Genomic DNA, 16,678 nt, shown 5'->3' with positions numbered 1-16,678 from the left:
TGGCCATAACAGAGTCATGAACTGTTTTAGTATCATAGGTTTATATTTACTGCAATATAAAGGGTTCAGTTTAATAAATCAGGATTTGAGGTCATTGACGTTCACAAAATAAATATCGTAATTAAAAGACTTACGAGTGATAAGGAATATTGAGATTGTATGTGAATGTCAATGGCTGGAGTAGTTATTAGCACTTGGACTTCAACAAGTGCAATAGTTATGTCGAAATGAAGATATATTTTATGTAGTATTGGAAGAAATACATGATATGTATTTGGAAATTAAGACTTCGCAATTTTCATATATGATTTTGTAAATAAACATTGTATCCTCTTACAAATGCAAAGATAATGTTCCACCATGGTAATTATGAATAAATTTTTGATGTTTAATTATTTTGTATCTTAAGTTATAATTTATAAAATCTGTATTTAAATTTAATATTTTTTAAATTGGGCTACTCCGAAGCTTGAATTTCTGGTTGTATTATTTTATATACTTCTCTTGACAACCACTTTCAAATGCCCTATAATGTTTTTTCTATATTTTTGTCAATTGAGTGTGTATGAGGTACCAAAGCCAAGACTTGGACTTGTTCAAATGAAGCATGGTCTGGACAAGTTATAACATTTAATCAAGCTCATAAACTGAATATTAAATTCTAGGATTTTGTCCACATGCATTATCAATCTTATTTCAGTTGAAGGCAGGAAACCAATAGCACCATTAAAAATTGTCAATTTAGTAAGAATTCTTTTACTAAAGAGCAACTTTTTTGGCAACTTTCTCATTCAAAATAATTTACTTGATTGAACTCATAAAACAATACATTTTAGGAACTACAAAGTAATATTTTTAAACTAAGAACCATGCAACAAACTAACAAAAGGGTGTATAGGGGTAATAGAGAAAATATTTTAAAAAATTGACATGAATATTGAAAATATTAATCGATGTGATAATTTTTTTAATGTAAAATTGAATAAATTTTAAATTAATATAATTTTTTATTTAATAAAAAATTTAAATTAAGAAAAAATTATATAATTAATATTTTTACAAATTTTAATAAAATAGAAGTTCACATTATTATTCTATCATCTTATATTGTTATTATATTATTATTTTTAATCTTATCATAATAGTAATGTATCACTAATTATATATTTATATGAAACACCTACATTAACACTCAAATAACTTCATTCTTAAAAACAATAAGAACTTACTGATCATAAACAATTTTTAAAATATTTTTGATTAAGGCAAAACCAGATTTTGAAGGGACCTAAAACCCTTTAGAATAAAATTACATATAATGTATCATTAAAGCTCAACAAAACAAAATAGACAAGAAAAACAACAAGATTCATAGAAAAAGAAGATAAATAGAGAGGAACCTAGCCCAAAACCATAAAAAAGGTAGCAAAATGCTAGTTGAAGAACATAGCAACACCAACAGATGACACAACACTAACCCAGGTTCTTTAAAGTTTCAGAAACTTCAACTCCAAGTTGATTCATCCTTTGGGCCACTTCCTTCAACTCCAATATGTCATGAGGCATATTAGCAATCTTCTTCTTTGTACTTGCCCTAGTTCTCTAGCTTGGACCCGAAGTATCCTCAGAACCTAGATCTTTATCCTTGTCTAGGTCAACAAAAACCCTATCTTGGTGAATTTTTCCAATCTTGGCCACCACAATACTCATATTATCAACCGATGATTTGACAATTTTGTGACTATATTGCATAAATTTTGCATAGGGTGGTCTCACATATTATTGATCCCCTATTCCACTTCCCTAAACTTGTTATCATTAAAATGTTAATGAGATATCATCCATAACTTGTTAATGATTTTTAAAATGTTCCAAAGATATCATCCATAACTAAAATGAACAATTTTTATTTTTTTAAAAATTGTATATCATATTTTTACACATAAAATTACATTAATCATCATAAAGAAATAAGAAAAGAATTATTTTAAAAAATTGACATTAAAAGTACAAAATATTAATTAATGTGACAATTTTTAGAAATAAAATAAAACAATCTTTAAATTTATAAAATGTTTATGTATATTATTAATTTAAACTAATAGTAATATTAGAAATCTAAACCTTAAAGTTTTATGAAAACTAAAAAAGCTAAGAACCAAGAAATATTAAAGAGAGAAAAAATATTTAAATGTTTAAATATTTAAATGTTTAAATATTTAAAACAAAAAAAGTATAAAAACCAATATTTATTATTTTAGGTTAAATTATGATGAAATTGAATAATGGTGTAGACATTAGCATACGTAGTGATGTTAGAGTTCCAACTGTTTTAATAAACATATATGCAAAATCTGGAAGCATTGACAAGGCAAGTGAACTATTTCAAAATGCCTCAAAGAAATGTGGTCACATGGAATGGATATGTTGAAAACGCTTTAGAAAATTTCAAGCAAATGCAAAATTGACAGGTGTGAATTCAACTTCTACAACCTTTGCTAGCATCCTTCTTGCCTATGCCAAAATGGTAGCTTTGGAACAAGGTATGGAGATTCATCAAAGTATAAAAGGATAAATAAATATAATTAGATGTTGTAGTTGCAACTATTTTGGTAGACATATGCAAAAAGTGAAAGCATCCTCCCTTCCTTTGCTAAAATGGGAGATTTGTCGAATAGGGTATGGACATCTCTCAAACAAAAAAGGATAGAAAAATTTTGTTAGATGTTCGAGTCATCATCGTCCTTGTTGACATGTATTAAAAATGTGGAAGCAATAGAGCATGTTTGAGAAAATACCTCAAAGAAATGTGGTCTCATGGAATTCCACGGTCAAAGGATATGTACAACATAGATTTGTTGAAATTGCTTTAGAAACTTTCAAGAAAATGTAATTGGCAAGTGTAAAGCCAAATTCCACAACCTTTGCAAGCATATTTCATGCCTTTGCCAAAATGGGAGCTTTCAAATAGAGCATGGATATCCATCAAAGCATGAAAAAGGCTTGTAATTTGTATGATAGAATTTGAACACAAACACACAAAAAATTATATAATTTGAGCACAAAAAACAATGAAAACTACTAATGAGATAATACAATGGAACAAAAAAAAATATAGAATTTATTATAGATATTTTTAGAATCAAATCTTTTGTCTGTGCAAAGATTTCAGAAAATAAAACTCATAGAGGCCATGTCAAGTGGCGTTCCTCAAGACTCCGCACAAATTGTACCCTGCTATCAACAATGCTTGATAAGAAAAAATAATGTGAGTTTGCAAGAAAAAATTATGAAACCCTACCACAATTTTTTTTTTTTTAATGAGTCAAACCAAAACCAATCCCTATACAACTGCTACTTCAATTAAATCATAGTAAATAAAAAGTGGATCTAAAAATATTAGATTTTTATGATAGCAAATATTTCACAATTGAAATACAGTTTGATTCAAATCTATATAAATGAAAATGAGAATTTAATTTTTAGACATGGCAAATTTTTTTTTTAAAAATTGAGATCATAACAAGTAACTTACCTCGAGATTCTCAATAAATTTTTCCCTACTATCAACAATACCAATTAAAATAAATGGGTAGAGTTTGCAGGAAACTTTTAGAAACCCTACCATAGTAGGAGACAAACCAAAACCAATATCCATACAAGTATTTCTTCAGTCAATTTATGGTAAATGAAAAGTGGATCTAAAATTATTGGGGTTATCGTTAAGATCATAACAGGTAACTTACCTCAATATTCTACACAAATTTTTCTCTACTATCAACAATGTCAATGAAAATAAATGAGAAAAGTCTTGAGAATTTTTTTAGAAACCTTGCCATAGTAGGAGACAAACCAAAACCAATCTCCATACAATCGCTTCTTCAAACAATTTACAACAAATGAAAAGTGGATATAAATTTATTGGGATTTAAGGGCTAAGATTTCATGACTGAAATTTGATTTGATATAGAGATTTATAAATACTCAATCAAATAGAAATTGAGAGGCAAATTTATACTCACCTATATGCATATGAATGGTTGTATAGTGCAAAATCACATTTTCTCCTTCCACCAAAAAATATGAAAAGTGAAATTTTTTTACCACTAGAATTTGGCATGCACGACATGACTTTTTTAGTGGGATCTTCTAACATATATAGCCTATTGGACTAAAAATAAGATAAGAAAATATTGGATGATTATGATGATGGATATAATGCTCCAACAACAAAATAATTGATAATAACATGGGAAAGGATTAATTTATTTCGCTTTTTTTAGAGTTAGAAGAGAAATAAAAATAATGATGTTTCAATCCTTCATCAACCTACAAAGTAATAGTTTTAAATTCACTTTTTGTTTTCAATCTAGTGTCTCCTATGGTTGAGGGTTAGATGGAAATCCACACTTGTGATTATGGGTTATTTATTTTTTGTTTTGGCTCTCTTGAAGATCGAGATGGTATCCTTGATGTGGGGATTTGGAACTGGGTTCTTATCCTCTCTATATTTGGGTAAGAAATACCTATCTTTCCCTACAATTTTGGTTTTAATCAACTTATGAAGCTATTGGTAATACAGTGGGTTGTTTCCTTAAGGTGAACTTAGATACTAGTAACTTCTTTGATACTACCTATGCCTATATCCTTGTGGATATGGATTTGTGAATAAATTTTTTGGTAAAGATATTTATTTAGGTGAATGAACAAATTTGGACTCAAATGATTGTTCACGACAGTATTCTCTTTCACCATAGACATTTTGATACTATGCATTTGGCCTCTACTTGTCTTCTTGGCTCTCATCTTAGGTGTTCCTCTACTTGGTGAAAGAATTATCTTATGAGCCATTTCAAGATTTTCCCTTATGACTCAAATGATGATTCAAATGATCCTATGGATTTTGTCCCTCCTTCCCCTATCACTTCGACCAATTTAGATGCCCTATATTTTGTCTCCTCTTTCGGTGCCCTAGTGCCCTATGACTTGGACTGCTCTCCTCTTCCTTCATTTGTTATACATACTCAATCTCTCCCTTTGGTTATTCTAGATATTCAATCTCTATTGCAAGAGGTGTCTCTCTCTAGGCCCGGTCTCATTTGGGTGGAATTTATTTTAATGATGCCTCCTCCCCTACTCACTAAATCTCCATTCATGATGATTCATTTTCTAGGTCAGTTGTTTGACACAAGGATGAAAAGTCATTATTTGAAAGTATTTTCTTCTTAGGTAGTTCTGTTGGGGATAAAGTTGGATTTAAACTCAGATTTTAATTGATTTTCTTAGTTGTTTGCTAGTTTTTTGGTTTCACTATAGGATTATTCACTTGCAAGTTGGTTGTTGAGTTGTTTCAATCCTCCTTTTTTATACACTATTCATTTTTGAGTAATTTCAATCCTCATTTATTTTTCGTTGTTGATAGTAACCTCTTTGGTAACCTCCTTGTTTTGTTCCAAGGTTTGGTCCTTGTAAAAAGTAAACCTTACCTTAATAAAAAACATTGTCATGTTTACTTAAAAAATACTCGAGTCATCATATTCTTCTACATATGATGTCATTTACTAGAGCTAAAATAAGTACATCTCAATTTGCATTATATATTTTGTATTCAAAATAAATGTGATATTGGATCTATAATTCAATGTACTAGTTTCAAATTTAATACGTCAGAATTTTATTAGGTGAAATTGAGTAGGAGATGGAGCTACTATACATAAATATATTTTTAAACATATTTTTTTAAAGTACTAAAATAAATAAAATTAAACTGATTAGAAAATTGGAATATAGTATGACAATAGTGTTTTTATTTTATAGAACCTTAGCTACTCATATTCATACTAGATAAAAATATTTAATTAAATTTACTGTTTGCAAGTCAAAAACTTAGAATCATATTAATATTTGAAATAAAATACAAGTATTTTTTTGTTTGGAGAAACTTGAGCTTTTACCCTGATTCAGGCCTAGAGAGACCCCTCACGAAGGATCTCTTCTCACTTAGACCACTTCTCAAGGGCCATCTTTCCTTATTAACACACTTCACTTGTAAATTATTATTATTAATACATATTTTTCTTATCAATAGGTAATAGTATGGAAATTTTATTTGGAATTTATGCTATGACTATGATAAGGTAGTAGTATACTATTAATTAGGTGGACTATGAATTTGATTCTATTGCTAAACTATTATGAGTTAATGGCCCTGCTAGTTCATATTTTTTTACCTAGGTGGTATAAATAGGGATATTGTAGAAATTTGGTTTTTTATCATCATTTATTGAAAAAGGTCCAAGTGAATTTATCACTAATTATTCAGGGTTAAATGTTATTTCCCTATAAAAAGGAGATTGTGAAAGTATTTCTTGAGCTATTAGATCAGAGAGTTTTAATTTTTTTATACTTTTATGTTATTGGTTGTTTTCATTAATATGGTCATAAATCTCTCACACCGTATTGTATGTCTAAAAAAGGGTTTATAAATATCATGAACCTATTGGAAAGGATTCTTGAATACCCTATATGTATACAATTTTATTATTATCATGATTCTAGTAAAATATACACCTATTTGTGTGTTTCTCAGGCTAACTATTTTTCTCGAAGAATAAAAATTATTCTATCATATAATATTTTAAAGATCAAAATACTTGTATGTATTTGTATTGGAAGAGATTCAAAGAGCTACTAAAATAGATATAAACTTGGATCAATTCTTACAATATACACTCTTTAGTAGTTATATAATATACTTAAGTGATGTGATCAAATAATTTAGTTTAGTATAACAATATGGGATATGGAGGTATACTAGTAATTTCACACTAGAGAATCGCTTGATATTGTAATATTGATTAAAAAAATTATATGAATTTTGATTATTTCATTTCCTAATGTTTTTTTGAAAAGAAGGGGGTGAAAATTTATTCAAAACAAATCAAGAAGTATAAAGCAGAATTCCCAAGGCTATACAAAGAACACCCAATAACCGACAAATTGAGGTCCCAAAAAGAACTCCACCAAAAAAACAACTACAAAATTTTATCCTCCCTATTTAACTTTTCCAAAGTCTCAGTATACTCAGGACCCAAGAGACCCCAATCATTCAAATCCCACCTATCCAATTTCTTTGAAGGTCATTTTGCCAAACAATCAAAAACTCTATTCCAATCACAAGGAATATGACAAAAAAAAATATTATCCAAAGAAGAGCACAAATTCAAGATTTTCTTTATCACTAGGGCTAAATGGCAATTAACTTCATCTATATGTTGCACATTCTATTTCCTTTCATAGCTTACTATGATTCCTTGTTAGTATTAATATTTATTAAATATAAATTGGATTAAATTATGTATTTATATATGAACTTGTAGTTGTAGAATGGTACTAATTTTTAGTTAATTACTTCAAAAATATGATTAATTTATTGGTATATCTTAAAGGAGAAATGATAAAATATAAGAATAATAGTATGTTAGCTAATAAAATTAATAGCTTTCATATTCTAATTTATGATTTTATTTATTTTAAAGTACAGGGATTCAAAGAAAGCCATTAAAGTATGATATAAGGATAAGATTACAATTATGGTAGGCTAATCATTCAATACATAATGTACAAGATTCAATTATTCTATGTGCACATTAATTTACAATTTATATTTAGTGCTTAGAGACATTATTCCTACCTAAGTCACCTAACTTTTAGTTATCCATGTTTTTTTTAATGAATGGATGGTACACTTGATTTAAAATGTAATTATTAAATGATTAGTAGGTTAGATTTTTCCTCTTTGTCTAACACAACATTGTTTGCTCTTATATTATTTTGTAAACCTTAAAATTTAATAATTTTTAATTACTCTTTTGTTGCTCATCACACCTAGATACAATGCAACAACAAAAAGACTTACTTGGATTAGAAAAAACATGAAAACCAAAAATATAGAAAACCAAGATCAAAATCTTAGATATTTAAGTATTTTCCTATCAATTTTTAATTCTTTAGATTGTTGCAGAAAGATACAAGAGAAGATCATTCTATGTTTTCAATTAAATCCACATTTAATTTATATGCCCCTCAATTTTCATAAACTAAAAGCTAATAAATCTATCCGAGAACAATAAGATCAATTACCATGTTAGTTTCAAAAATAAACTTAAGCTAACCAAAACCTAGTACAAGAAAGAGAACAAATAAAATTATTTGAGCAATGATATGAAATCAAAATAGCAAAATAGAGTTACTTCCTATAAGATATGTAAATAATCAATAACTAAAATAAATATTATGAGAGTTCACATAAACATGAACAAATCAAAACCTATATTGGATACATATGTAGCATCGAGGAAAGGAAAAACTAATCAATGAAAAAGGTAGCTCTGACTACAAAAAGTAGGTAGGATTTACATTTATGAAAAAAATAATATACCATTATTAAACAACTCACTACAAGTAAGTAAGTTAAATTAATTGTATAGGAAAATACAAAATATCTAACTAAGAAAAATTAAGAACCAGTGCTAAGAGATTCACCATTTTGATGAAGTCTAGAATTTATTGAGAGAATGGTTTGTTAATAAACATTGACATTTTTTAGTGGAATATTGCTATTATTAATCCACTTATAGGGACTTACCAATACCGTGCACTAGTAATATTGATACTTTACTATTTTAGAGGTTATGCTTAGGGTTAAAAATTTCCTCGTCATAGCCCTTTATGAAATTATTGTAAAATAGTAGTGAACACTACTTAACAAGACCCCATCAAAATTCCTTCACACAAAGAGTACCTCATCAACTAGAGTGTATGGAATGTCTTAAAATCTATATGCTATATTCCTAATTATAGTGAATTCATTTGGGTGGTGTCCATTTTTCATATATCTAAATCCTGCTCATTCCATCCTTACCTTTTGCTATTCCTACTCAATCCAATAAGGGGATCCTTAGTCAAATGCTAGCATGCATAACCTCTAATGACTTTAATGAGCTTGATATCTAAAGAATTTTTAAGAATTTTTGTGATTGAATAAGCATGCCTCTTGTTGATTTCTCCATCGATGAGAGTTCTTCAATGCTAGAATGGATCATCATTGTTGTTTTGTTATTTGGTACCAAATGTTTTCAAAAATTTTAAACCATTCACCAAAGAATAGGTTTCCTTCTATAAGTTATGCCCGATCTTGTAATCCTTGAGAACCTAGCTATTATTGATCCTCTTTCTCTTCTTTGGGTGAGGATAATAGTAATGTTGTATTTGCTACCATGCACGTATACAATGAAGTCTTTTGAGAAGTTAGAATTTCTTAATAGAAAAATGTCTATGATTGTTTTCTTAATCACACCTTTATTCTCACAATTGTCCACTCAAACAAATATTTCTTAAACATGAATATAAAAGAAATTATTATTTTTATAATATTTTAAATATTTAATTAAAATATCTTTTAATATTAAAAAAAAAATCTCAAAAATATTAATTGTATTCTATAAATCTATAACATCCTTTATTTTGACACCATGTAAACATAATTTCTCTTTATAACCAGGTTTCAGCCTATAAAATAAAGAAAGCTCAAATATTACTTTTATTCTTTAAATATTTAACATCCCCTCTTTTCAATCCACATAAGCATAATTTCACTTAAAAATCGGTATTCTGCCCCTACGACCTTCGAATTAGATAAAAGAAATCCTGAAGGAGAAGAAAAGCATCTAAAGACAACACTTAGACTCAGTAATCAAAGTCTTCTGGTGATTAAAACATTAATTTAATATGGCGACTAGAACAATCCTCGTGGAAACAGAATCAGATCAGAAGTTTAATGTCTCGGTATTCTTTTTCAAAGGGGTTGACTTTGTTGTTTGCCAATTTCAAATCATTCTCTGTACATCATTAACGCGTGGTCGGCTTAACGCGTGGGGTACAGAGCCATTTAATATATGTGAATAAGTCAGTAACGTGTGGGGTACAGAGCCATTTAATATATGTGAATAAGTCAGTTCCGCGAGTTAGGGCATGGAAATTTTTAAAAATAATGAAATCTCGGTGGTATTACAGTATCTTTCTAGATGCAATTTCCGCGTGATTCATGTTGCGTGTAAAATTTGGTTATGTTCAATTATAAAAGCCCGTCAATCCTTACTCCACAATACATAGATTTGATTAGACATTCGACAGGCTTTCGATTGGGTTGCATAGATTTTTTCTCCTAAGAAAAAAGTCTCAGTTTGCAACAATGAGTTACTCTTACTCATTTCTTGCCTGCATTACTTTGGTGTCATGTTCGATTGCTGTTAATGGCCAGCTTACCTCAACATTTTACAGTACGTCGTGTCCCAATCTGTTGTCGACTGTTAAGTCTGCAGTGAAACAGGCCGTCGCTAACGAGAAACGGATGGGAGCATCCCTTCTGCGTCTTCATTTCCATGATTGCTTTGTTAACGTAAGAATTTCCAGCTTTTCGTTATGAACTTTGTAGTGTGCATTCATTATTTATTGCTCTCTGAACTATGTAAAAGTTACTCAATTTGGAAGCAAAAGTAATTACTACATTCTTGAGATTGTTTTAAAAAGTTTGATCTTTTTGAATCGTATATTTTATTCCAGTTATCTATAATCTTTTGAATTTTTTACTACTACATTTTCTTCTTAATTTTGTAACACTAGTTACTTTCCACTATTTTTATTCTTGTAATGTTTGTACACAAGATTTTCCCGACTATGAAGAATTACAATGATGTTTTTCAACACTTTAATTGTTAAAGTCATGCTGATATTGCAGGGCTGCGATGGGTCTATTCTGTTGGACGACTCGTCGACGTTAACAGGAGAAAAGACTGCATTGCCCAATGCTAATTCAGTCAGAGGTTTCAACGTGATAGACACCATTAAGACCAACGTGGAGGCTGTTTGCAGTGGTGTTGTGTCTTGCGCCGACATTTTGGCCATCGCTGCTCGTGATTCAGTTGTCGAAGTAATCCCTAATTCTTCTTATTGTAGTGAAAAATATGAAAGAGCTCGCATAAATTTCTATAGTTTGTTATACTAACTAATTAATTTTTACTTTTAGCTTGGAGGGCCAACATGGACGGTGCAGCTGGGAAGAAGAGACTCGTCAACTGCAAGCCTTAGTGGTGCAAATAGCAACATTCCTGCTCCCACATCAAACCTCAGTGCACTCATCTCATCCTTTAGCGCTCAGGGTCTTTCTACCAAGGACATGATTGCGCTTTCTGGTAACTTATTTTATATCGATCTCCTAATTGCTGTACGATATTTAATACCTAGAAGGTACAGCAGCTCATTTCTCTTTTCATATTCAGGTGGTCACACTATTGGTCAGGCTCGTTGCACTAATTTCAGGGCTCGCATCTACAACGAGACCAACATAGAATCTACATTCGCCACTTCATTGAAGTCAAACTGTCCAAGCAGCAGTGGGGATAACAACCGTTCACCGTTAGATCTTCAGACTCCCACGACATTTGACAACAACTACTACAAAAATCTGAGAAACCAGAAAGGACTTTTGCACTCCGATCAGCAGCTTTTTAATGGAGGTTCTGCTGATTCTCAGGTGACTACATATAGTACCAATCAGAACACATTCTTCACAGATTTCGCTGCTGCGATGGTGAAAATGGGAAACATCAGTCCTCTGACTGGCACCAATGGACAGATCCGAAAGAATTGTAGGAAGCCCAATTGATAGCTGTAGAAAACGCATTCTTCTGGTATCATAGGTTTATATTTGCTGTAGTAGTCATGATTCACTCTAATAAATTATGAGCGGGATCGTTGTCGATCACATAATAAATAATGTTCGTTCTTCAAAATTAATTCATACAGATTTGCTAGTGGTGAGAAATATTCAGATTGTACGTGAATCTCTATGGCTGGAGTACTTAAAATAGAATTCGAAAATAATGGTTAATACGATGATGAATTTCATTCTCAAAAAACTGAAATAACTATAGAATCGCATCGGAGACCATTAAATTCTTTTAGAAAATTAAAGTACAATATTTATGAATCTCTCTCTTTTTCTTTTTTTTTTTTCAATATATGAGAATGTAAACATTTATTCAGATTGTATTTAATTGATCTTTAATATCAAATGCATTAAAATTTTGAAGTCATTATGTCAAGGGTCAATCGGGAGAAAGTGTTCAAGAAAGATATAATTTATAGCAATTTAGGAAAGAAAAAATTATTTTTAAAATTATTAAAATAAATAACATTTAATTTTTTTATTTATTTTTTAACTGTATTAGTGTATAAGTAAAAAATTACATTAAGGAAGGTAGTCAAAAGACTATCAATAAGACTAAAAACAATAATCTAAACAAAACAACTAGACACTAAGCAATTAAACCAACTCAATAACAACTAGCTTTGAAATTGAAAGATGGGCTAATATCCACAACAATATTACATAACAACTCAAATACAACCAATCTAAAGTCCATAAGAAGGACCAAAATCTATCAAGACATTACAAAGATGAAGTAACAACTATAATAATAACTTGAACAAACTTTTAAGTCAACTAGAGAAAGTAAACTCTTTGGTATGGTGTTGGAGAGCTTGTGGCTTAATATTATCTAAATAATTTATGCACTTACAATGTTCCTTACTATCCCCTTGCAATTTAAATAAAATTGAAACAATTTGAAACATGATGTCATAATAAAACCTTCATTTTTTGCATCCTTGTGAACTAACTATTTTAAAAATAATTATAAAATCTTGTTCTTCCATATATTAAGTAAAATAAAATGTCTAACAAAATCAAGAATCACATGATTATGAATACCAGCACCTAAAACAACTTTTTTCCAACTCAAGGAATGATAAAAAATGGTAGGAACATGACTAAAAATAACATTCCTTTTTTTTGTTATAGAACAATCTGAGATTAAATGTTTTAATCTTTCATTCTACTGACAAAAGAGGTATTTGATAGATTGTAACGCATATTTCTGTCTATCCCTAATGGGTAACTTATAATGCAATTATTTTCATTCTAAAATTTGATCATTAGCTTCTACTTTAGATTTCCATATTTTCCCACTTAATCGCCCCCACTTCCTTGCTTGGAACCTACATCTCCATTTTTATTCAACTTCGGATTAAGTGATGAATGAAGAAGAAGACTCAAATTGATATTTCTTAATAGAAAGAAAGAAAAGTAATATTTAGATAACCATAGTCAATCTTTAGTAAACTTGCATTGTAAGTGGGTAGAAAGTTTCATAACAAGGTCCATCGACACTAATGAGTTTGCAAAAATAGGAAATCCTTTAGACATATTGTTTAATTTAAACTTAAACTTAATAAACTTATACTAAGTCCAATTAAATGAGCAATAATCTTGAACATCACCAAAATCATGAACCCCTTTCTTAAAATTATAATAACCATGCTTAGGGAAGGCAATTGCAAGAGGCTAACCTTGATATTGCACCTACCTATTCAACCAAGTATAACAATTTCCAGGCTGAGTTACCCATGTTGTAAGGACACATATTTCTAGCTTAAGCATCAATGAACAAGCTATCAAGCCTTCAAAATTGATAGAATACAAAATAAAGCTCTTAGCTAAAAGAAGGTGTAGGAAGAATCTTATATATCCATTCAACATTTTATTATTTCTCTTTAGCATTAGCAAGAAAAAATTGGTTATGAACTAATTTTTCCTATGGCTCTTCTCTAGAGATACCTCTAACTATCCAATTTGCAATTAAACCAAACCCTTATGTTTTAGGATCCAAGAGGCCCAACCCACCTTTAGCTTTTTTTAAAATATGTGATAATTCAATAAGCCAATATAAGCCAATAGTTCCTTGGAGAAACTATTTCAAATAATAATCCTTGCAAGAGGAAGGAAAATTATCTCTTAATTATCAAAGGGAGAGATAGATACACAAACTAACATTCTTCAGTCCAATAACAATCTAGTAGCACCTATTATGATATTAAATAAATTTTCAAAAACACTCTCTCATCTCTCAAATTTATATTGAAATGGGATAGTAATGCCACAAGTGATTTTTCAAAATAACATACCATCAAATGATGGTAAAATGTAAATTTCCACATCCAAAATGAAAACACAATTAAATAATATTAAATGTAAATCCCAATGATTTATGAAGAGAAAACTAACCTACATACCGATAATAGATGACATATTTGACTTGTAACTTTTCTATAATGACTTGTATCTCAAGGTGGGCATCCAAAATCAACACCTAACTCATGTGTGACTCACCAATAACAATAAAGAAGTCCCATCACTCAATTCTTATGCCAAAGGTAAGAAATTAATTTTAACTAGCTTTGTGACTACCACTACCAACTCTAACTCTTTGATGAATGGATACAATAGCTCATATCAAGATTCTGAGAGAATATAAATTATATATTAATTTCTTGTTATAACCTAGGCCTATCTAAGGACACTTTCCAAGAGTGTTGGAGACAAAATAATAATATATAAGTTGTCAAGGTAATTGGAAACTTAAGACTAATAGTTTTTAATTCATATAATATATTTCTCATAAGAAATCTAAGGTATATGAATATTAGTAATATCAAAATTTTAATATAACACTACAAATTTCAAACAATAGTTTAATGTTTGAATGCAAACAATTATTTTTATTAATTAATTAGAGAGGGTTTTATTATGTCTATCAACCTTGAAAATATTTTGATTAATAAAAACAGGGATAGGCCCAAACCTTTACATAACTACTAAACAAAACCTAGGCCTCATGAGGAATGCAAACTAGTATCAAAAAAAAAGAGAAAAAGAAAAAACCAACTAGCCACTCACCAAAGATACAAAAGGATGTTCTAATGGGTGGAGGTGTTACCCTCTTGCCAATCTTTACATGGTCCAATGACTTTATTAGAGATTTTTTTTTTTTTGTTAGAATCCTTAATAGAGGTTGAAGTACTAGAATCCAAAGTAGCTTTTACCACTAAGGTAGCGGACTCCATCATATCAAAGTGAGAGATTTCATGTTTCTTCCACTTTTGTTTCCTTTATTCAATTTCCTCCTAACTAGATTGTAAGGAGGTCTAATTCTTCCATGCCATCTCCTTGCTTAGTGTAGACATTTCCTCAATATTTTGCATCAAGATCTCCTAGCTCACCCTTGAAAATGTTAAAATGGTGAGAAAATTATAATTAAAGATCAAACCATAAATGCAATGTAATAGTAAAACCATAAAAAAGAATATTAATTTTCTTGCTATAGGTCTTACATTTGATAACGTTATATTTAAAAATCTTTAATTTCCTATGAAAACTAACCTATGGGAATAACTAACAACCAAATAGCATTTATTGATTAATCTAAATATTCTAAAACTAACTATTAATGTAATACCATCCAACATTTTCCCTTATTGCATTAATCTGAATAAAGGATGGAACATTGCAAGGGTTGATCACAATACCCCTTCTGAAGGCTTTGATAAAGCACCTACACAAATCCTCATCACTCACCTAATAAACACTAGGCTAACCTCATCAACAGATCTCATAATTGTAGAACCTACAACCATTTGTACAACATGAGAGAACATAAAGTGTACCCAACCTCCTTACACAATGAGACACCTTTTTTTTTCTAAAATTGCACGTCTCCTTTGAGTGTGTCTAATGCCTCCTCTAATGTTGCAGATGAAAGAAAAAATCTTCTCTTAGTGTCCACATCTCCTCTGTGTTAGTTAAATTTGTCCTCTTCTATACACAACACCAATAATATGTAAATACACTAAGTGCACCCACAAGAAAAACTAGCCTTCCCTTGCTCCTTGAAGGGACACAAATGATGTCAATTCCTCTCTTTTCTCCAGGGATGCTATTTATTAATAATTTTTATTCAAATACATTCTTTCCTTTTGCAATTGTTAAAATATCTCAATTTTTTCAATAATCTCCTCAAAATATTAGTGTAGGAAGCATTTTTGCATACCTTGTAACATTTCATTGTCCTATTATGAGAGTTGTTACTCTTTCATATGGGTGTAAGGATCCAACATGATATAGTTGAATTAATTATTTTCTCATGGGTTTAGCCCATGGATCTAAGAAAATATTTATGTTTCTTGGACCTCTTTGGCCCATATATTATAGTCATTGTATCAGTAATTTATGGCAATTTTCTTGAAAGCATATGCTACTAGAATGACTCCAAAAGTATATCTCAAGATCTCCACTAGAAGCATTGAACTATGTATATTATCCTAACTTTGTATTTCAGTTTAGTAAATTTAATGTACTTCTTAATCTAATATTTCCATAATTTTTTTCTAGGGAAAATATTGTGTTTTCTAAGATACAAAAGTTACTAAAAATAATTAATCTATAACTAATTAAACTATTTCTTTCATAGGGACAGTGTAGGATCTATGCTAGTTTCTTTTCAATACAAAGAATTATAAAATTTGTAAAACTAGCGAAGAATATGGTGTATTGATATTTAGATGATATAAATATTATTATTGTATGTGTACAAAGTTTGTAAAATATATAATTATGTTTCTTCTTATGTTTTTGGGATGGAAAATATTGAGGATTGTTATATTATGTGTCTAAGAATATAACATTAGAGAGACAACAAAGAAAAATTATGTGAACATCATC

The 16,678-nt window shown here is 29.6% G+C and overlaps 1 protein-coding gene across 1 annotated transcript; it reads left to right on the top strand.

The window, feature by feature from the left end:
* The first annotated feature begins 10,169 nt into the window (after positions 1-10,169).
* Positions 10,170-11,965, top strand: LOC131045703 (peroxidase P7-like). The gene is made up of 4 exons (XM_057979298.1): positions 10,170-10,459; positions 10,799-10,990; positions 11,087-11,252; positions 11,340-11,965. The coding sequence occupies exons 1-4, from the start codon at positions 10,253-10,255 to the stop codon at positions 11,723-11,725; spliced, it is 951 nt and encodes a 316-aa protein (XP_057835281.1). The 5' UTR covers positions 10,170-10,252; the 3' UTR covers positions 11,726-11,965.
* Positions 11,966-16,678: the final 4,713 nt, after the last annotated feature.

This window comes from Cryptomeria japonica, unplaced genomic scaffold (genome assembly GCF_030272615.1).
Source record: "Cryptomeria japonica unplaced genomic scaffold, Sugi_1.0 HiC_scaffold_217, whole genome shotgun sequence".
Taxonomy (NCBI): domain Eukaryota; kingdom Viridiplantae; phylum Streptophyta; class Pinopsida; order Cupressales; family Cupressaceae; genus Cryptomeria; species Cryptomeria japonica.
The sequence above is the reverse complement of the archived record's forward strand: the minus strand, read 5'-3'. Positions and strand labels throughout refer to the sequence as shown.